Here is a 22930-nt window from a genome sequence, read left to right on the forward strand (position 1 = left end):
TCTGGTTATTCTACTTCTTCTAGTTGATTCTTCAGGGTTAGAGAAATTCACGATTGGTCTACAACAACAGTACAGGAACCTTTCGTTAGAAAATCCAAGAGTCACTGAAGACATCAACTCAAAAGTGCTATTTCTTTTATTACCCATTATGAATCAGCCACCCACTGATTTATCTTTTACAGCTTTCTATGTTTTCAATTGATATCAATTCTTAGAATAAAATGCAGCACCTGCATCTAAAATATAATTTATTTTTCTTGAGACATGTCTTTCAAGCAGAAGAAAGGTAATGGGCACACAAACAGATACTTGATCATCTTCTTATAAAACAAGGAAGCATCCACATTTCAATACTGCAGCACATGAAATAATTTCTCAATTCCTACTCTGTCATAGCTTAAATGACTTACTGATTAAAATGTGAGTAACAATAATTCTGGAGCTGAATGAAGTTCTCAGACCAAAAGGTAACATTAAGCAATGTTTTCTTTAAATTTAATGTCATGTAGGGTCACTAAAAACAAAATGTAAGGGATAAATGTAAGTGCATAAAACAGAGATAAGACCAATTTCCACAAATACAACTCTTATTATCCAAAATCATCTTGGAAGAAAATTTTCTAATATACCCATTTTCTAGATAACAAGATTAACCATTTGACGGGAATATTTCCAATTGTGTCACCTCCTTCCTTGACTTTTTCCTCACCAATTTAGGGCCTGGGTTCTATGCACTTTGGCTTTTAGGGATAGTTAAATGGGTGCAATGGCTGAGATTGCCCCCGCCTTAAATGGCCCAGGCTACAGGGCTTGCCAAATGGCTTTGGTTTGCAACCTCTTCCTTTGATATCCATTGAAGAATACATATCCTACCCTCTTGATTGCATGGTTCTATCTGCTATTGCCTATTGGGAGCATAACCAGGAAAGTTCTAAGGTCCTTCCAGTTCCAAAAGCCATTGATCAACCCTGTGAGGCACTATGAGAGATTGGCAGTTACTGAGGAATCTCTTCCAAAAATATATGATTAAGGTAATTGTGATTCTATGAAGAATGAATAAAAATTGAAAACAAAACCAATCTTGTTTAAATTATTAAATGAAGTTTTAAAAAAATAATGGAGTGGGTAGATGTATTGCCTATCAAATTAAAATTCAGGGAATATGTGTCAGTTATCAGCCTGATAAGTATGATCTGTAGGGTTGAATTAACTAAAGGTCTAACCCTAAACTAAGTGAGATATTACTGGGTTACTAAATACAGAGGAATGGCTTCCTTTTTCCTTTAAAGATGGAAGAATCCCAGAAGTATGCCTAAATCAGAAGCAGAAGACTCATGTTCTAATGACACGTCTGCTCATCACCCTGAGTTCCATACAGCATACTGTAGTAGAAAGTATATCAGCATGTGAGTGGAGAGATTTAGAGTATAGATCTCTATGTATTTCTGGCTCTGTCACCAACTGGTAACATGGCTTTGGGCAGAAACTGTCTTACTGATTCTATTCCCTTACTTATAATATAAAGGAGCATAACTAGACACATTCTAAAGTCCTAGCTCCAAAAGGCATGATTAACCTTGTGAGGCACTGTGAAAAGTTGGAGATTATGAAGATGAATCTCTTCCAATAATATATAAAGGTGATTGGGATTCTATGAGGAATTAAATGAAGACCATAAGTGACAATCAAAAGAGAAACTGTAACAGAACCTGCAAATCAACTTGTAAATAATCTGCTCTAGGTTATAAAATCTGAAAAGTACTATGATGATTATTCTTGTCATAACTGATGCCACTAATATAATTTTTAAAACCTGAGAGCCTAAGTCAGAGTACTTACCTCTTTCAAATTATGCTGTGTGTGTGTGTGTGTGTGTGTGTGTGTGTGTCTGTGTATTCCTGAGTCAACATGAATACCTTTAAAAAATTCTAGAACTTTGGGCCAGGCGCAGTGGCTCATGCCTGTAATGCCAGCACTTTGGGAGGCCAAGGCAGGCAGATCACGAGGCCAACAGATCAAGACCATCCTGGCCAACATGATGAAACCCCATCTCTACTAAAAATAAAAAAATTAGCTGGGCGTGGTGGCATGCGCCTGTAGCCCCAGCAACTCAGAAGACTGAGGCAGGAGAATTGCTTGAACCTGCGAGATGGAGGCTGCAGTGAGCTGAGATGTCACCACTGCATTCCAGCATGGGCGACAGAGCGAGACTCTGTCTCAAACAAACAAACAAAAATTCTAGAACTTTGATTAAATTATATTTTTGGGGTCTATCAATTGAAGTGGAATTGGACTGTGGATTCCTCTGTTGAGAAACCCGTTAGATGTTTATTTGGGTACTGACACACTTAACTCTACTTTTGAGACCACAGCCAACTGTAACATCTATGATGGTGATGAAAATACAAAACTCTGGCCGGGAGTGGTGGCTCACGACTGTAATCCCAGCACTTTGGGAGGCTGAGGCGGGTGGATCACTTGAGGTCAGGAGTTCGAGACCTGTCTGGCCAACATGGCGAAACCCTGTTTCTACCAAAAATACAAAAAAATTAGCCAGGTGTGGTGGCAGGCGCCTGTAATCCCAGCTACTTGGGAGGCTGAGACAGAAGAATCACTTGAACCTGGGAGTTGGAGGTTGCAGTGAGCCGAGATCACACCACTATACTCCTTCAGCCTGGGCGACAGAGTGAGACTCGGTCCCAAAAAAAAGAAAATAAAATAAAATACAAAACTCAAAACTCTTTCTTTGTTAGACTCGATGTCAAGATCAGTGGGATCAAGGAAAAATTAGGTCTAGGGAATTCAAGCATATTGAACTCATGATCTATAAATTGTAAATGCCAAGGATCTCTTAAAATAAAGACCTTTCTCATGATAAAGGCATGACCCAATAATATAGTTAGGGTTCATCTGCATTTCTCCTCTTCAACTTGATCCAGATGCCATTAGTTGGACGAAGAATCAACTGTCCTTCTAGACCAAGTTCTTCTCTTTTCTGGTTGGATTCTATCCAAAAGTGCCTTAGGATGCACGAAAGAATGGTCTTTTCTTCCATCACAGCAAACTTTTGACCTTCAAATCAATGTAGATACCATCGCTTTAGATATGGATTTACCCCAAATGTGAGAAACAAGAGGTCCTATCACAGGAAGCAAGCCATTTTACATTTTCAGCGTAGGCGGAAGGAGAATCAGAATGGCTTAGGACACTTGTTAAAAATGAAGAGTCTTGAGTTTCCCTCCCTGCTCCCACTTTGCATATCTATAGCTGGGGAGGACCAGGGAATTTGTACTCCAGCTGATCCAGATAAATCCTGAGCTCATTCAAGCTTGAGACTCACTACTCTAGATTATGCCTTAGTGGGTGTTTAATTTACTATAGATTCACCAAATAAGCTTCAGATTCACCCATTTCATTCTGTCCTCATTTTACCAAGGTCTGCATTTACATAAATGACAAAATGCTAGAGATACTAAAACCAAAAGGGTTTATAATGCAGGGCAGTGATGTGCATTCATTTTGCTTAAGTACTTCAGCTGGCCATATGGCAAGCATTTTCTGTTTTGATTTGTAAAATGAAATTCTTAAAAGCAATAAACACAAAAATTAGGTTAACCATAAGTAATCATAAATAAAGTTTTTACCACAATAAGATATTCTACTGTAATTAAAAATCTACAACATTTTGAAACTCTACCATGAAACTAATTATATCTTATGCTATGGGTAATTGTGTCTCTCTCCAAATTCTAAGCCCCCCGTGCCTTAGAATATGACTGTATTTGGGGACAGGTCATTGAAAGAGGTCAGTAAGTATAAGTGAGGTCATTGGGGTAGGCCCTAGAGTAGTCTGACTGGACAGAAGATCAGGATACAGACCTACACAGAGGAAAGACCAAGTGAAGACATGAGGTGAAGACGGCATCTACAAGCCATGGAGAGAGGCCTCAGGAGAAACCAGACCTACCAACACCTTGATCTTGAACTTCCAGCCTCCAAAACTGTGAGAAGATAAATATCTGCTGTTTAAGCCACCCAGTCTCTGGTATTTTGCTATGGAAGCCCACGCAGGCTAATATACTAATATACCTTTTGACCATAATATTTTAAAACTACAAAGCACAGTAAGTCAGGGAAAAAAGGAACCAGCTATTTTTTTAAGGTTATTGCATGTGGGCAACATCATATCACATCTCAAAGAAATAACTGTAAGAAACCTACTATCAAGTGGGCCTGAAAGGTCAAACCAACTGAGATGGATACAAACCTATACAGTTCCTGGGGCCAGCAGAGAAGGGCACGTAGGCATATGGATGGCGCCCTTGTGCATTCTCGGGGAAGAACCGCTCAGGCCGGAACTCCTCAGGGTTGGGGAAGTATCTTGGATCTCTGTGCAATGCATAGGGAATGATGACGGCTTCAGTGCCTTTCAGAACTCTGTAACCTGCTGTCAAGAAGTAGTCAATACGTCATGAGACCATAGCAAGACAGACATTAGAAAGTTTCCCTCTTCCTTCTACTCTAGGTATAGCATACTTACCCACTTCACCATCTTCACTAACACTGCGGGCAAATAAAGGAACAGAAGGAAAAAGGCGAAGGGTCTCCTTAATAACACATTCCAGATACCGAAGTTTCTTCAGGTCTTCTACAGTAGCGGGACGGTCAGACCTCCCTGATGAAAGCAATGAGATAAGATGACCTGAAAGAGCGGTGGGGGCCAGGGGTTCACATATTGAAAAAGAACACGTGGATCAAGGCAGGGGATGCCAAACACTCATCAAATACCCATCAAAGAAAAACACGTGGATCAAGGTACTGGATGCTAAATACCAATCAAATACCCATCAAAGAAGAACACGTGGATCAGGGTACTGGATGCTAAATACCCATCAAATACCCATCAAAGAAGAACCAGTGGATCAGGGTACTGGATGTTGAATACCCATTAAATACCCATCAAAGAAGAACATGTGGATCAGGGTACTGGATGCTAAATACCCATCAAATATCCATCAAAGAAGAACACGTGGATCAAGGCAGGGGATGCTAAATACCCATCAAATATCCATCAAAGAAAACACGTGGATCAAGGTACTGGATGCTAAATACCCATCAAAGAAGAACACATGGATCAGGGTACTGGATGCTAAATACCCATCAAATATCCATCAAAGAAGAACATGTGGATCAGGGTACTGGATGCTAAATACCCATCAAATATCCATCAAAGAACATGTGGATCAGGGTACTGGATGCTAAATACCCATCAAATATCCATCAAAGAAAAACACGTGGATCAGGGTACTGGATGATAAATACCCATCAAATATCCATCAAAGAAAACACATGGATCAAGGTACTGGATGCTAAATACCCATCAAAGAAGAACACGTGGATCAGGGTACTGGATGCTAAATACCCATCAAATATCCATCAAAGAAGAACACGTGGATCAAGGCAGGGGATACTAAATACCCATCAAATACCCATCAAAGAAGAACACATGGATCAAGGTACTGGATGCTAAATACTCATCAAATACCCATCAAAGAAGAACACGTGGATCAGGGTACTGGATGCTAAATACCCATCAAATACCCATCAAAGAAGAACATGTGGATCAAGGCAGGGGATACTAAATACCCATCAAATACCCATCAAAGAAGAACACGTGGATCAAGGCAGGGGATACTAAATACCCATCAAATACCCATCAAAGAAGAACACGTGGATCAAGGTACTGGATGCTAAACACCCATCAACACCCATCAAAGAAGAACACGTGGATCAAGGTACTGGATGCTAAATACCCATCAAATACCCATCAAAGAAGAACACATGGATCAAGGTACTGGATGCTAAATACTCATCAAATACCCATCAAAGAAGAACACGTGGATCAAGGTACTGGATGATAAATACCCATCAAATACCCATCAAAGAAGAACATGTGGATCAAGGCAGGGGATGCTAAATACCCATCAAATACCCATCAAAGAAGAACATGTGGATCAATGCACCAGATGCTAAATACCCACAGCTAAAGCAGAATTTCTAACACTATGCATAATCAAAATAAAATGAGGCAATATGCCAAGTAAAATGAATAGACACTAAAGATCACATATTGTACGAATCCATGTATAAATAGTACTCAGAATAGGTAAATCCGCAGAGACAGAAAGTAAATCAGAGGCTGCCAGGGCCGGGGGAAGGAGGAACCAAGAGGGACTGCTTAATCGCACCAGGTTTCCTTTCGAGGTGCTGAAAATGTTCTGGAATTAGGTAGACGTAACTATTGTACAACATGGTGAAAGTACTAAATGCCACTGAAATGTACACTTTTAAATAGCAGATTTTACATTATGTGACATTTACCTCAGTAAAAAAATAACAAGGAATTAATACTTGCAACTCACTACACAAAGATTAGTTACTCAAAAAAGAATTTCTTTTTTTATTTTTGAGATGGAGTCTCACTCTGTCGCCCAGACTGGAGTGCAGTGGCGCAACCTCGGCTCACTGCAAGTTCCGCCTCCCGGTTTCATGCCATTCTCCTGCCTCAGCCTCCTGAGTAGCCTGGACTTCAGATGCCCACCACCACACCAGGCTAATTTTTTGTATTTTTAGTAGAGACGGGGTTTCACCGTGTTAGCCAGGATGGTCTCCATCTCCTGACCTTGTGATCCGCGCACCTCAGCCTCCTGAAGCGCTGGGATTACAGGTGTGAGCCACCATGCCCAGTCTAGTTGCTCAAAAATTGTAGAACTAGGATTGGGGGTAGAAGAAAAAGTGAGGCACAATAAGCAGAAAACACGAGAAGCACAGAGCAAAGATTCTAGTAATGATGACTGTGTCACTGATTCTGCAGGACCAAAAACCTTTGTGAAACTGGCAATGAACTAAACATTGTAGAGGATACAGAAGATTGGAGCCTATTCCAAAAGAACTTGTGAGCTTTTAGAAGACTAAATTTACCCACTCAAGGCAATCTAAGCAAAACTAAAATCAGTGTAAAAAAAATAAAATGATGACAAAAATGTTGCCAAAAGGTTTAGAAGGTGTCCATTCTGCAAAATAAAAGCTTGCCTCTTAATATGAAATTCCAGTCCCGGCACAATCTGCACACAAAACTGCTTTTCCATCCTCATCTCCCAGGGAATGAGAGATGAGTTCTCGCGGTCTCTCACTCTCCACTATTGCCCTCCAGACCAGAACCCTTTCCATTTCTGCGCTGTTGCTCATCTGCTTCCTCTCTTTCTAGAACGCCTTCTCTCGCCACCTTTATACCTGTAGTTTTCCTTCCCCTCTTCTCGCTATAAAACTGCATCAGATACCACTGGCTGCTCGGCTAACTCAACTTTATTCCTTTTCGCCTTGCAGCTATTGGGGGCCATGTGACACGTGATTTTCAAAAAGGATAAAATTGATGGAAGCCCCTTTGTGGCAGGCTGATAATGGGCCCCAAAATATCAGGTCTTAATCCCTGCAATCTGTAAATGTTACCCTATTTGGAAGAAGAGAATTCTTGGCAGATTTGATTAAATTAAAGATCTTATAGTGGGGCAATGATCCAGGTGGGCCCTGAACGCCATCACAAGTATGTCACAAGTATGTTTGTGAGAGAAAGACACAAGCACACACACATGCACACACACACCACACACGCATGCACGTGTGCACACACACACACGCAGAGAAAAGAGAAGGCAATGCAGAGACTGGCAGAGATGCCAGCGATGCAGCTGTCAGCCAAGAAACGCTGGCAGCCACCGGAAGCTGAAGAGGCGAGGAGGAGCTCAGCGCTGCCCACACGGTCATGTGGGCTCAGTGACACTGATCTTTGACTCAGGTGTCCAGAACTGTGAGGGAACAGATGTCGCTGCTGTGAACCTCCCCGTCTGTGGATTTGTCACAGCAGCCACAGGACACCAAGACACCCGGCACCCCCACCCCGTCTTCCTGCCTTGAAGATGAATGTGATGCTTGGAACGCCAATCAAGAGAACAAAAGCCAAGACGGTAAGGGGCAGGGAGCAAAGGGCAAGGCTGGGACCCTGCACATCCTACTGGCAGGACGTTTCCTCTGGTTGCTTGCTGTATAATAGAAATGTATCTCCTGGTAGCTTAATCCATCTTTTCTCTCCTTTGTGGCGAGATGCAATCTGTGAAAGAGCTTTCCTGTACCCTTCTGGATAGTTTCACCAGCTCCTCGTTTCTCCCAAAGAGCACCTTCTTCATTCAAATGCACAGCCCATGACTCAAAGCTTCACGTAGGTGTCTGTTTTGCCTGGGAAGCAGTGAGACCCTTGAGGACGGCAGCACGCATCTGTGCACTGCAGCATCCGGCCCAGTACGGTCACTGGCCAGGCGACTGGCAGAGGCCTGTGGGTGAATGGATGAGGCCTTGCAAAGGGGATGGTACTGGAAAGGATCCCGCGGGGGAGCCTCCCTGCTCATTACGCTGTGTTTACAACACAGTGACATCTCTGCAGGGGACTTAGTACCACAATATAACCAGGGAAGGGGCCAGACATACCAAACACGTCATCCAGTTCATGGTCCACTTTTTTCTGGACTTCTGGGTTAGACCCCAACAGGTATAAGGACCAGTTCATTGCAGCTGCAGTTGTGTCGTGGCCCTACAAATGGAGAAAACAGTAGCTGAAAAAGCAGAGTTACACTGCGATGATCGGGAGTGACCAGAAACCTCTTTTGAATTGTCTCCAGATTTGATGGCTGCACTGTGACTGCAGAACATAAGAAATGAATTCCGTGCAGCACCTTACCTCGGTGATAAACAAGGAAACAGTCCCTGAAAAGCGGAGGTTCATGCCTAGAGATGACAGTTCTGCGCCGCATGGTGGTGCTCACTGGTGGGACGTGCCTGTGCTGTGTTAACAAAGGGGGCATTGCACGGGCACTAGGCGAGCTGGGCCTTTGTGAATAGAACGAAGTCTGATTTTCATGAGCCTGCTTGTCAGGTCTGTACTTCTCTGCCTTCCCCCATCTGTCAGGTGGGCCTTGCCTGTTGATGGCGGGCACCGGTGGGGTAGAGGTGTGGTTCTAAGTCATATCCTCTGCATTAAAATTGACCAGCCTGTGGAGGAGGCCACAGTATCACACTCACACCGGCTATGCCTCCCTTTCAATGCAAAGAAGAAAAGAATTAGAATGTTAGGGAATGTTAGAGTTGGAAGAGAAATCATTAGTCTGGTTCTGGTTGTTTTCGTGAGATTGAGAGGTTCCTGGTAGGAGATGGATGTGTGTGTGCACATGTGTGTACATGTGTGTATGGGGGTGTGTGCATATATGCATGTGTGTACATGGCTATGTACATGTGCTTGTGTGTGCATTTGTGTTTATGTATACACGAGTGTACATGGCTTTGTGCATCTGACTGTGTGCATGTGTATTTATATGTGCATCTATGTATGTGTATGTGTCTATGTGCATGTGTGTATGTAGGTCTGTACGTGTGTTTTTGTATGTGTGATTATTTGCATAAATGTACATGAATGTGTGCACATGTGTGGGGTGGTGTGTGCATGTATGTGTATGCATGCATGTGTGCATATGGGTATATATGTGCATGCATGTGTAAGTGCATGAGTATCTGGGTGTGTGTGTATATTTGTGTGTGTTTGTATACACGTGTGTGTGCATGTGGATATACACGTTTGTGTATGTGTGTGCATGTATGTGTGTATGTGCATGAGTGTATGTAGGTGTGTGCATACATTTGTGTATGTGTGTATATGTGAATGTGTTTGTGGGTATATACATGTGTCTGTGCATGTGTGTGTATGTGCATGAGCATGTGTGTGTGTAGACGTGTGCATGTGTGTTTGTGCATGGGTGTACATGAGTGTATGCATGTGTGTGTGCACATGTGTGTACATGGGCAAGGTGAAGATGTGAGAAGGCTCTCCACTTCAACATCAAATGACACCTGGTATGTGCTACATTCTTCTTATGGGCCAATCACGATTCTCAGGGCACTTTTACAAATCTAATCATCATAACTACTCCATGAGGCTTGTGCTATTAAAATAAGAATATTCAGGCCCAGAATGGCTGGGTGAGGTGCTTGAGGTCATGGTTCCAGCGTGTTAGCTGGGATGTGGTCTTAGAGCCCACACGCTTAACACCTGTCTACTTTTCAGCTAATTTACATGTCCACTTTCTGCTTCAGATTTATTTTCAGTAAAGTTTTCTGCTTTAAAAAGTTTAAAACTGCCAGTGTAGCCCATCTCTCTCTTTACACATAGGAAAATTGTGAAAGCGCTCTGGAATGATCAGAACCATCTTATTTGGCTCATCAGCACAGAGCCTGAACTGGAACTCGGATCTAAAGACCCTTCATACAGTTTTTTTTACCGTGTCGTGGAGCCTCACACCAGAGTGCACACGCTTGGCACTGCTGCCAGAGGCTGCCACAGAGCAGCTAACACGTGGGTGGCAGGCAGAGCCATTAAAAATTCAGGTGCCTGGCCGGGCACGGTGGCTCACGCCTGTAATCCCAGCACTTTGGGAGGCCGAGGGGGGTGGATCAGGAGGTCAAGAGATCGAGACCATCCTGGCTAACACGGTGAAACCCCGTCTCTACTAAAAATACACAAAATTCAGCCGGGCGAGGTGGCGGCGCCTGCAGTCCCAGCTACTCGGGAGGCTGAGGCAGGAGAAAGGCATGAACCCGGGAGGCGGAGCTTGCAGTGAGCTGAGATCCGACCACTGCACTCCAGCCTGGGCGACAGAGCGAGACTCCGTCTCAAAAACAATAAAACAACTCAGGTGCCTTTCACTCTGCTCCACGTGGAGGATATTACTACATGGCTTCTAAACACCACGCTTTATCTATTTTGCAATCCACATAAAGAGAAAGTCTCTCTTTGTAGTATTTAATATTTAAGCTATCTTTGTAAAAAGCACTTCATATATCTGTATGAATTTGAGATCAGAGGTCTCTTCAAAATCATGAACTGGCCGATTCTCTGTGGGAGGGCTCTCACCGTCCTCTTTCGGGAGAGCAGCTCATGGCAGTAGCGAAGCGCTCATCTGCTGGAACCTCAGAAAGGAGGTGGTGAGGAAGGGGACTTGTGGGTCTCGGGGGTTGGCAGGAAATCTGAAGCCACGTGGAGAACCGAGAGCAACGATCTCTGGCTGCTCTTCCGCTTGGGAAAACTCTGACAAGTCTTAGGTTTTCTTGAGGGAAAACAAATGCGTCTACTGCTGTGCCCAGCACTAGTCAAAATCGTTTTCTGAAGAAGGAAGTTGAGTTAATCAGTTTCTTAAATTTTGTAATTTCTAATTAAAATATAATGAATCTTCCTCAGTTACAGTAAACGACTTTAAAATTTGATTACGTTTTAAAAAATAATGCTAAAGATTCCAACAATAACTGAAATGTGTTTAATGATATCTGAACATAACAATATGCAATACCTCAAACATGAAGGTGTCAACTTCTTCTCGAATATCTTCATGACTTAGCCTGTTCCCTTCGTCGTCAGTCACACTTAAAAGCAAGTCAAGAAAGGCCCTGCGTTTATTTTTGGAGGGGGCGGAGTCCCTGCCATCACCTCTACAGTCTTCATCCACGTTCATTTCATTGGCCCGTTCAGCGATAACCTGTACGATTTGAATGATAATCACATGCTTCTGTTTGAACTTGGATGCACGCTGGTAACACATTTTCTTATAAAATATGCTAGTTTCTTTCATTTATTTTTTCCAAGCCTTTCTATTTCAACATTTCGACAACATAGGCTCTTGTGAAAACACAGTAAAGCCTCATTAATATTTTGGGGATTATTTGGTGAAACTTTTAAAAACAAATGTAATGTCACTCAAATTCCTAATTTTCAAGTGCTATTTTTGCCGTCTTTTCAACACAAGAATAGAATCATAGTCTACTAGATAGTACCCTAGAGATTTGATCGTGCTAATGAGAAAAAGTTTAAGTGGTGGAGTGAATGCAGTCATTATACAATACTCTCATTATAGACTTAATTACATGTTGTAGGGGAGAAAAGAAACAGCAAGTAGATTAGTGAATTCACCCTCTATGCTTGCAATTCCTGCTGCCTGAAATGCTTTCCTCAGAGGCCTGCATGGCTGCCCCTTCCCTTCTTCCAGATCTCTGCTAACTGTCACACGATCAGAGAGACCTCCGTCATCCTTGCCATCCCGTCCCTAGCATTACGATGCTTCCTAACACTGCTTTATTTTTCTCCATTTCCCTTGCCACCTGACATTATGTGATACTTCTAATATGCTTATTATTATATGTGATATTATACTTATACTTGTTACTTAGCCTCTTTCTCTTCCAACTCAAATTCTGCCATGCTTGTGCATGTCTTTGTTCATTGATATATAGAGTACGGCTTGAACTCACTAGATATTTCTTGAATGGATAAAAGAATGAAGGCCCATACGCTTAATTTGGTTGTACATTTCAGCCTTCTTTTCCTACCAGGTAATTGACCAAACCTGCTACTAAGTGGCCTAAATAGATTCTAAGCTCTTTGAGGGCAAAACACCATGTCTTCTTTTATTCTTGGTGGAATTCTTACAGCCCAGGCCTCAGTAGGCAATTCTTAATGTTTATTAAATGAATAAAATATTGTCCATTCAGTCAGGAATTCATTTAATTATTGCTATTAAATATTAATGCACAAAATTTAAGGAAAAATTTAACTATGAAATATAACCTGCTGGCTATTCTCCTATAACCAGGTGATCACACTCCACTGTGGCGAGCTCAGCCAACACTGCATTCACGGAGCGTCTACTGATTTATTTATCATTTGCTCTCTTGCGATAGGGTATATACTTCACCACAAGGACATAATTCCAATAGATTTTAACCAAAATTTACAGCAAAGAAAGGACATATTTATATAGGCTTTTTTTCAATACATTGAAATTACAATTTGACGTATATTTTCAATTAAATCTTGCTTTTTCAAAACACATTATTAACACAAAGATTGACATCCTATATTCAAAACAACATCACTATCTTCTGGTTATTTTTGAATTGGAAATAAAATACTAATATCTAGTTAATTTTAATGTTTTCCACGTTAAGATACTGCTATCAATGCCCCCTGCCTTTGAAAATGACTGCCGAATCCAAACGTTTTCCAGAAAACTCCTATACACGGATATTCGTTTCTTTATTCTTTTACACAGCACCCTGTTTGTTAATAAGTGTTCATAGTTCATGTCACATGTTGTAATTATGTGTTGATAGATGACCTCTCTTACTAGAATAACTTCCTTTCAGGTAGGGATCATATACACATGTCCTACTCATTACTAAATTTCCAACATTTGGTATGGTGTTTGGCACTTAGCGAGCACTTAATTAATATTTGTCAAATACATAATTTAAGTATAAATATGCTAAATAATTTTTTCTATTATTATTCAACTTTTATTTTCTGAGATATAGGCTCCATAGTCCTACACCGAGTATGTTAACAAAACATCGACATCATGGACTTACCAAAAGTTCTGGAAATGGATGGTGGGCATGGTTGCACAACATCGTGAATGCACTTAATACCACCAAACTGTACAGTTAAAATGGCTGTAAAGGAAAATTTTATGTTTTGTCTATTTTACCACAATTTTAAAAGTCAGGGACTTACATTGTTGGTAAAAGCATGTAGGATCTTAAGGCTCTTTTTGTGTTCCCATCCCTCTTTAAACATAAGGTACCAGAGGTCAAGCCAAAGCCACGGCATCTTTATTCTTCGAAATATCATCTCACTCATTCTATAGATGGGAAAAAAATACATCAGCTGTTGTATCAGAAAGGTGTATTTCTTGAGCCCTTCTTTGGTACCTAGCCTTGATGAAGGCAATCGTGGAAATGATGATGACTGTCTCAGAGGCTACTAAGAGCTCCATGCTTTACGCTCAACAGTGAAGGTACGGGCTATTATGCATCCCATGAAGCCTGAGAAAATAATGGATTCATTAAAGGAATGAAGAATCCATTATAAAACATTCTTACTAGATAGCCATCTGGCCTCTGCTTCTGTTTCTCCAGGGCGAGTTTTCCACTCTGCCTAGGGCCTCTGTACCAAGGGCTGAGATGAAATCGGCCTCCTTTTAAGGTCCATCATTGGTTTGACCGCTCCTCTGGAGGGACAGAAGACAACTGGCTGCCCTCTTCTACCAGCGAGGGCTCTCGAAGTACCCAGCTGTCACTTGGCTGTTCTGGCCCTTCCCTTTCATGTCCAGCCATAGAGCAGAAAGGCCCCTACGTGAGCTCCTGCAGGACCAGCTGAGACGCCGGTTCTTCAGAAAGACCTTTGCTGGCCTCTCACTCTGTAGGACACTTTCTTGTTTTCCTCTCCGATATCAATTTGATCTTTTCTTCCTGAGCAGTTATTACAATTCATGAATTTCTTTGTCCGATGCCTGACTCCTGTGTTATTCTGTTTTGTGTACTACTACAAAACCAGTCAGTACCCTGTGCAGTGATTGGAAGATCGCAGATGCTTAATAAATGTTGGTTAAAATGAAGTGAAATGAGCAAGAGACTTAAATGTACTCAGCTCAGTGCACTTCTCTGTACTTCCTCAAGTCCTTGCCCTGCCTCTTAACAGGTGAATAATTGCAAGCAATTTTAGAGTAAAATTGACTGTTTCGATGACTAAAACAATACCTACTGGGTGCAGAAAATATGAGAAAGAAGAATAACAACAAAAGGAAAGCACAAGAATAAGAAACACATACACAAGACAATGAGAACCACGGCTAACATTTGGTTATAGTATCTGCTAGTTTTCTTTGAATAATTTTTAAATATAACAATTATCATAGTGCAGAAAACTGTTTATATCTTTTTCTCAGCATCACAATGTAAGCATCATCATGTACAATATAATGTAATCTCAATGTTAGAGAATAATCATTTTAAATTACTGCATAATCTAGATGTGACATAATTTATATAACCTTTACTCTACTGCTTAACACATGCTTACATGATGAGGTTAACTTCTAGTTTAATGGTTAATTTTGAAACCATAAAAAGATACAACACAGAAATTGTTAGCGATAATTTTTAAAGTCCAAATCAATAATTTTTGAAATAACTGAAAGGACTCCATTTACCTATAAACTGCACGGACATACTCGGAATCATCGTTACTTTGAGCACCAATATTCTTCCCCATAGCTGTTTCTATAAAATATGGGTGAGAAGCAACCATTCAATTCATGCACGTTAGTTATCTTGTGTTTATTTTGCAGTGGCGGACACTAAAGACGTACATCCTGGTGGCTCACGCCTGTAATCCCAGCACTTTGGGAGGCCGAGGCGGGCGGATCACAAGGTCAGGAGATCGAGACCACGGTGAAACCCCGTCTCTACTAAAAATACAAAAAATTAGCCGGGCGCGGTTGTGGGCGCCTGTAGTCCCAGCTACTCGGGAGGCTGAGGCAGGAGAATGGCGTGAACCCGGGAGGCGGAGCTTGCAGTGAGCCGAGATCGCGCCACTGCACTCCAGCCTGGGAGACACAGCGAGACTCCGTCTCAAAAAAAAAAAAAAAAAAAAAAAAAAAAAAAAAAAAAAAAAGACGTACATCCTGCTTTGTCCTTGTATTTTTCAGAATTCTCCTTCCTCCCTTTACCCCCTTCTCTTGTACCGGCCACTTCTACTCTCTGTTCCTGTTCTTCCTTCCCTTTGCTCCCTGGGCAGTTGCTCCGTGCCTGCCCTGCTCACAGCCCTGGGCGTGGCTGCTGCTCCTCAGAAGGGTAACATGGCAGGAGAACCGCTCTGAAGGGCCCACCACCCTTTCCAGTCCCCCCATTTGCTTTCCCGGTGGAGCGTGATTTCCTATTTGGGCCATTTTCTCTTTAAGCCATAAATTTCGAAACAGATCGATGAGACTCACCACAGATGATATCTAAGGCACAAAGAGTGATGTAAACAAAGCAGTTAAATGCTTCTTGGTTAACATGTTTTTCAAGTTTCTTAACCAATATATTTGCTTGTTCATTCATGATATCTAAGAAATCTTCCAGAATGGTAAAATGGAAAGTGGGTGTTAACATCTTTCTCCTGGAGCGCCATTTGTTTCCAGTACTAGAAATAAAATACGTGGTTACAAAAAACATACATATAGAGAGAGAGAGAAAGAGAAAAGTAACATCCAAAACGATTAAAGCATAAATATAGCAAGTCAACAAAATTCTCCTGAAACACCTTCATCTACAGGTTCTCAAATGCTTTTGGCAGAATGACAAAGATATACACATATCTATAAGATATTCATCTATAGTTACAAAATATGAATATTTTGGACATTGTTCCATAATATTAATGTTTAAAATAGCTTTCATAAAATTGAAAAATTTAAGAATTTTTCTCAATTTCTGAGTTCCAAGTTTTTAACAAAATTTTTTTTCTCCTGCCATCAGTACCTTAGTCCTCAGATGATCCTCACTCTCCATGGTTCTACCTTGATGTCTCCCCTGCTCCACTTCTCCAAAGCCCTACTAGGCTCCTGCCTTGCCCTTGTGGGGACCTCTCTCAGAGGATGGAACCCTGTTTCTAGATACCAGCTCACTGTACTTCTCTGGGGCTATCTTTTTGATTGGGTTTTCAAGATTTCCCTGCTCCAGACACTCCTTGCTTTACTGTGTCCTCCATCCTGCCCAGTCCCGTCCATCGGGAACTTCTGAGTGTTCCTGAACACTGGAGATAGACACTATTGAACACCACAGCTGGAGATAACCGTTCACCTCGACTCTTGGCCTCTTGGCGGGCAAAGGGCAGCTGCCAGCTGGACCTTCCTTTCCAGCCTTTCTCCTCCTTTCTGACAGCACAGTCCTGCTACAGAAAAAAGCTACCCTGTGTCAATTCCTGAGAACAAGTTGCAGGTAGAAGTAACCATTTCTATAGACGGCTTTACAAAGGTACACTGGCATACCTTGTAAGAAGTCCTAGGCCAAGCCATGGTTCTAAAAACTTGTACATAGAGGATTTGTCAATTTGCTTTGAACTAGTTAAAATTACCTTAGGAAGAGAAAAACATATTTTAGAGACATGCAGACATCAAACAACCTTCCTGTAATTATAGGAATACCTGGCTAGAATACAGCTAGTTTTTAGGACATTCGCAACATTTATTTTCTCCGTGGTTCATTTTCGGTCCTGGGCCTCAAAGACTTTCAATTAGAGTTTTGAACATAAAACCAGCATTCAGTCTGGGGGACTCAATGCAGTTGGGAGAAAGAAAGATGACCCAGACAATTCTCTAGTTTCTGCCATAAACCAGGAACCAAGTGGAGTTATTTAATGGGGGGAGGTGGAAAGCGAGGTGGGGAGGAGGCAAATCTGGAGGGTGAGCACATGTGGGGAGATGGAAATCATGGGTGTATTTTCAGGCGATGTTGACTTTGAGGCATTCAGGTTGCTGTGGTCTGAAAGCAAATGAGACAGCCAAGATACGGCCTGAGCTGGAGATGCCTGTTTGAGTGTCCCCAGCATAGAGGCAGCAAGGGAAGCCATGAGTGTGATCGGATCACCAAGAGTCCACGTGAAGTGGGAGGAGGGATGGGGTCTAGGGCTGAGCACAGAGTGCTCACCAGGCTTCTTGCTCGAGTCCCCTACTCTGGACAGCTCTCCATCTGCATCCACCACACCAACTTCTATTAACACTAGGCCAACAGTGGCTGAAATCCTGTCTGCCCTTCTCGCTCTCTTCTCTGAGCCAGGATTCTGGAGAAGCATGAGAAACTCCAACATTTTCACCATAATTAGAAAGACGTGTCCTGGCACTACTTCCTAGGAAATTTAGCCTTTAATTTTGGTCAATGGTCTGTTTACCCCATCTTTGTTTCCTCACCCAAATCCTTTTCTCACCATACTACAAGATGATTTCCCCAGACCTTTCAACTAGCAAAAGGACTACAGTTTTTTGGAGGACTAATTTCAATAGCATCGGTTTGTAATATTTATCCCATAAATATCAAATTTACATTGTCTTTTAAATTTGGAATAATAAGTTTATCATTGATATAATATGAGACCTGAGCAACTTGAGGAAAACATATTTTATTAGTCATATATTTTTGAAGTCTTAAAATGGTATCTGGTGGATAACAAGTGCTCGCCTTGTGGAATAATTTATTTATGTTTCTAAAAAAATGATATCCTTTCAAAAAAAGAATAAATATAACGGGACCTGATAGCAGTTGTGCACTTATATCTGGAGGGTGTTAATCTCCCAGGATTCAGGCTACATCTGAAAAACATTAAATTGCACCTATATAGTCTAAAATACTTAATGGAATGTTTTTTGCACTGAAATGGTTGAAATGTAAGGATGCATTATATTGATTCTGATGAGATTCTCACACTGTAAGATACACAGTGCAATAATGGTCGTATTCACACATACCCACCTCCACATTTTCTGCATTATAAAGGGCCACCATGGGCACCGGCCCGACCCAGAGCTTCAGGAGTGGCATGTGGCGGTATTCCTCTGTGTACTCAATGATCTGCTGAAAAAATTCTGGGGAAAAACATCAAAATTTTAATTCAATCAAGATGAGAATGTTGTGACCAGTATTGGACAAACATTTGTTTTCTCATTTTCATAAATATACTAATTCGGTAATGTGTTACTGTTAGAGGAAGCCAGGTAGAGAGCATGTGTGAACTGTCTGTAATATTGCAACTTTTCTGTAAGTCTAAAGTTTTTTTCAAAATAGTATTTGCCACAGCAAATAAACATACATAATGCATGTTAGCTATTAGAGAATAATAATTATTAGGTTTTGATGTCCCAGAATGCACATTCTTTCTAACGACTGCCTAATATCACAGAGCTAGTAAACGGTGGAACCTGGCTTGCACCGAGACCCCAGAACTTCCCCACACACTGTGCTACTTCCAAATGTCTCTCAGATGAAGCAGCTGTCAAAACTGGTATGAAAGGAGCTGGGTCAGATCACCAGTGTCAATCATCGTGAGTCGTGCTAACATACTGCCTGCCCTGGTCCGGTCTACCAGAGGGGACAGGGGAGTCTCAATCTGTGATTCTAAGGCAGCAGGGCCCACAGTTGGGAGTAGCTGGGGAAGGCAGACATTGTCATTATGGACTGGAAAATGCTAGATTAGAGTTTAGAGGCCAGTTGGAAGCCAACTGCAATCTTCAAGGTGAAATGGCTGAGGCCAGCGTTTGGACATTAGCCACGAAACGAAAGGCAACACCTCTTGTACACGAAAGACAGGATTCTTGAGAACAATGACTGTATCTTAGAATATTCTGGTATCCCCAACTTTGTTGAGGTCAACACTGGCCACAAAGCAGGGCCTCAATAAATGCTTGATTGACAACTAAAGAACTTAGTTGTCAATTCTAACCAACTTCTAGACAGTGATCTAGCAACTTTGCAAGCAATAAATTTAATCCTTAAAGTAACTCTGTAATATAGTCACTTTAACAGGGGAAAAACCCTCTAAGTTAAAGAGTTTTAAATAATTTCTCAAACAACTTGGATATACTGTTGGAAATTGAACAGTGGTTTTCCTGACGCCAAAATCCAGAATTGGTTGGTGGAATAAAAAGTCCCTTCGTAAAAGACAGCATTTGTCATTGTCTTCACTCTGAAAGTGACTGCAAGGAGAATTACTTTAAATAGTCCAGTCAGCTCACAGGTTGTTTTGAAACAGGTCTTATTCACCAGAGATTTTAATTACTGGAATCCCCAACAGAATATGATGAGACTTAAATATATTATTCCCCTATATTTTTGTACAATTATTTTTTAATACCGTAAAGCCTTAGGACAAAAGGTGTGGTTAGCTCTGCTTTTAGAATTAACTGAGATGATTTTTAACAGTGTGATTTTCATATCTGGACTGGATTACTTGTTACATCAGTCATGATGATATTTGGTTGGCAAAGAGTTCGCTTGATTCTTTTCTGTCAAAATACTTTTAATATTCTGGTAAACACTCTTCCATGAGGCCTCATCTTGTGAAACTGAAATGGCAGCGTTATTTTTATTAGAGAAAACAAGTGAAAATGAGAAAAAGTCCTTCAAGCTTTGGAGTTAGTTAACGTTCAGCCTGTAGAACAATTACTGACAAATAAACCCAGAGGGAACTGGGTTCTGGTCGGGGCCCATTTTAAAATATGTCATTTTGGGCAAATCTTTTCAGTTCTAGGTACCTCAACTTAACCCCTGATGAAAATGAAGCGCTGAGATTGAGTTCACCCTCCCTGACGGGGGGCTGTAAATACCAGGTACTTTTGAGAGCTTTCCAACTTCAAGTGATTTTTTTTCCCATCAATAAAATGTTCATCTCTGTTTCAAAACATGATTTTAATTAAAAAATTCACTGTTTAATAAACAAGGAGTTTGAAACCCTCCAAAGAAGTTTGCCGGATGGCCCTGCCGTCAGTTTCTGAACTATTATTACGTAACCTCCTTTAAGTCACAGTTTCTTAACAGTTATTTGTAACCTCCTTTAAATCAGTTTCTTAACTGTTATTTGCAACCTCCTTTAAAGGGCTAAAATATGAAGGTCAAGCGGGAACTGAAGCAGCGGTCAAGTCTTGTGATGCTGGGAGGAAGCCTCCAATGAATCTCCAGTCTCTTATTTTCCAAAGTGGGAGCGAGAGGAGGCGGCCCCAAGCGTTAAGGTGTTGGCCAGTTTACAAGCGCTTTGCGCTCCCAGGGAGCTTCTGTGCCTAAGGCTTCCCAAGCCACGGCAGGAGGAAAGGCAGGGCTTGGAGAGCTGAGCAGCAGGGAGGTGGGAAAAGACTCAGGGCGGGGGTTTGGAAACACCGCAGCCTGTGCTACACACAAAGAAAATGCTCACTTTGGGATGAGGCACTAGCCGTGTCGGTGGGTGCCAGGGGCAACGAACAGAACCGGGAGCGCATTCTCCACAGGGTGACAGGCTCCTCTCTCCTGCGGCCAGCGCCACAAGCAGCGGGTTCCTGGCCGATCGGAGGGTGGGGACGGGGCTGCGGACCCCGGTGCGCTTCAGGAGGGGCGTCGGCCCTTACCTCGCCCGTCCCGCTTCATCAGCAGCGCGTGGCCCACCAGTGGGTAGGCGCGGGCCACCGTGGGGATGGGCCGCATCTGCTGCCATTTCCTCACGTAGCTCGCCACCCTCTGCAGCAGGCTCAGGACCAGACTGGCGCCGGCCAGGGACACGGCACTCGCCGCGCCCCACAGCAGCAGCTTCTGCCACACGAGCCCCAGCCAGATGCCCGCCATCGCCCTCGCTGGCGACTGCTGGGTGCGCTCCGGGCGAGTGCGGGCCCGCGGGGACGCGATGAGAGGCGGCGCCGGCCGCGCACCGCCCCCTTCCCCTCGCGGGCCTGGCGCTGCGGAGTCGCCGGGTCCCCGGAACGACGTTTCCCGCCTGGGCGGCGGCCAGGGAGGGCGCCACGGGGCTGTTCCTGCGCCCGGCCCGGGTTACGCAGCACCGCGGCCTCCGCGCTCCGCGCCAGCCGAAAGCGAAAGACCGGAAAACGGTTTCCGGGCCCCGGGGCGTGGTGATTGCACGAGGCCTGGAGGCTGGGCCGGGAGGAGGCCGGCAACAGACACTTCAGGCCGCCTCGGGATAGGGGTCGGGGGCCGTCGGAACGGTCACCGCGGCAGCCCAGCGCGCCCCAGCGGGGCTGGTCTGCGGGTCCTGCGAGGCCGCTCTGACGTGCGGGGTTCCGCGGGCGGGCAGCCGGCTCTGAAGGGAAAGGAAGGCGCATCCGCCCCCGGCTCGGATCCCAGCTCTGCAGCGCAGCGCTCGCTCCCTGCGCGACCTCCAGGCCCCGGGAGGCGGGGCGCGTCCTGGCTCCGGCGGGGTCACACGGAGCAGCGGGCGCTGGGATCCAGGGTGGCCTTGGGGACGCAACTTTAGGGAAGTCACCTACCCCTGTGTGTGCGCTGGCCCCCTGGGACACTGGGAGCGAAATGAGGTGGTCGTGAGCCAGTTATTTTCCAAAATATGCACCAGGCACCAGACCGAGGAAGCCGGAGCCCCGGAGAGCACGGAGGGGCGGGTGGGGGAGGAAGGCGGGGGAGGCTGCTCAGCGGGTGCTGGGAGACCGCAGCCGCGGGGGACTCGCAGAAGAGCCAAGACTAGCCACCCAGCCTGGGAAGGGAGGGAAGGACCGCGAGAGGGTGCCCGATTTCAGCCCGGGGAGACGCGTGTCCCGGCTGCCAGTCTCTCTTCCCGGCAGAGGGCCCCGGTGCTGACCCCAGCCCCTTTTCCACGCTCGATGCTTCTTACAAAGAGGCCCGGCGAGGAGTGTCGCTCTCCAAGAGGCCAGGCCCTTACTAAGCACCAAAGTGCCAGGAAGATGAAATAGAATGTCCTGGATGCCCGCTTTGCTTAATTACTAATTACGTTCGTTTACTCGAAGCCACTGCATAGGTTGCCCACAGCCACCTGCAGCGCCTCTGGAGTGCAGAGAAGAACATGCCTCAGGCTTTTCTCCATCTGAATTTAAGTCATCTGCCTGTGCTGACGTGAAATAGCAAGTGAACAATTTCTATTTGTTGCTATTTCAAATAGAACGGTGGCTCACGCCTGTAATCCCAGCACTTTGGGAGGCCAAGGCGGGCGGAGATCAGGAGATCAGGAGATCAAGGTCAGGAGATGGAGACCATCCTGGCTAACACGGTGAAACTCCGTCTCTACTAAAAATACAACAAATTATCCGGGCGTGGTGATGGGCACCTGTATTCCCAGCTACTTGGGAGGCTGAGGCAGGAGAATGGTGTGAACCCGGGAGGCGGAGTTTGCAGTGAGCCGAGATCGCGCCACTGCACTCCAGCCTGGGAGCCAGGGCGAGACTCCGCTCAAACAAACAAAAAAAACAAAACAAGTTGCAGAATGGAGTGTGTAAAGTAATGCCTTCTTTGGGAGAAA

At 43.7% G+C, this 22930-nt stretch overlaps 1 protein-coding gene across 4 annotated transcripts; it reads right to left on the reverse strand.

The window, feature by feature from the left end:
• Nucleotides 1-118: 118 nt before the first annotated feature.
• Nucleotides 119-21949, reverse strand: CYP4V2 (cytochrome P450 family 4 subfamily V member 2). 4 transcript variants are annotated; one of them, XM_011715503.3, is made up of 11 exons: nt 21930-21949; nt 18439-18551; nt 16962-17047; nt 15924-16114; nt 15141-15210; nt 13664-13790; nt 11448-11633; nt 8542-8644; nt 4541-4702; nt 4268-4447; nt 119-3072 (listed from the first exon to the last, which is right to left on the reverse strand). In XM_011715503.3, the coding sequence occupies exons 2-11, from the start codon at nt 18505-18507 to the stop codon at nt 2900-2902; spliced, it is 1347 nt and encodes a 448-aa protein (XP_011713805.2). In that variant the 5' UTR covers nt 18508-18551; nt 21930-21949; the 3' UTR covers nt 119-2899. The 4 variants fall into 4 exon arrangements, with proteins under 4 accessions (XP_011713805.2, XP_011713804.2, XP_070948817.1 ...); XM_011715502.2 differs by lacking the exon at nt 21930-21949 and adding an exon at nt 21060-21527 and having other exon boundaries at nt 4541-4675; XM_071092716.1 differs by lacking the exon at nt 21930-21949 and adding an exon at nt 21060-21357.
• Between the last annotated feature and the right edge of the window lie 981 nt (nt 21950-22930).

The sequence above is a fragment of the Macaca nemestrina genome, chromosome 3, assembly GCF_043159975.1.
Source record: "Macaca nemestrina isolate mMacNem1 chromosome 3, mMacNem.hap1, whole genome shotgun sequence".
Taxonomy (NCBI): Eukaryota; Metazoa; Chordata; class Mammalia; order Primates; family Cercopithecidae; genus Macaca; species Macaca nemestrina.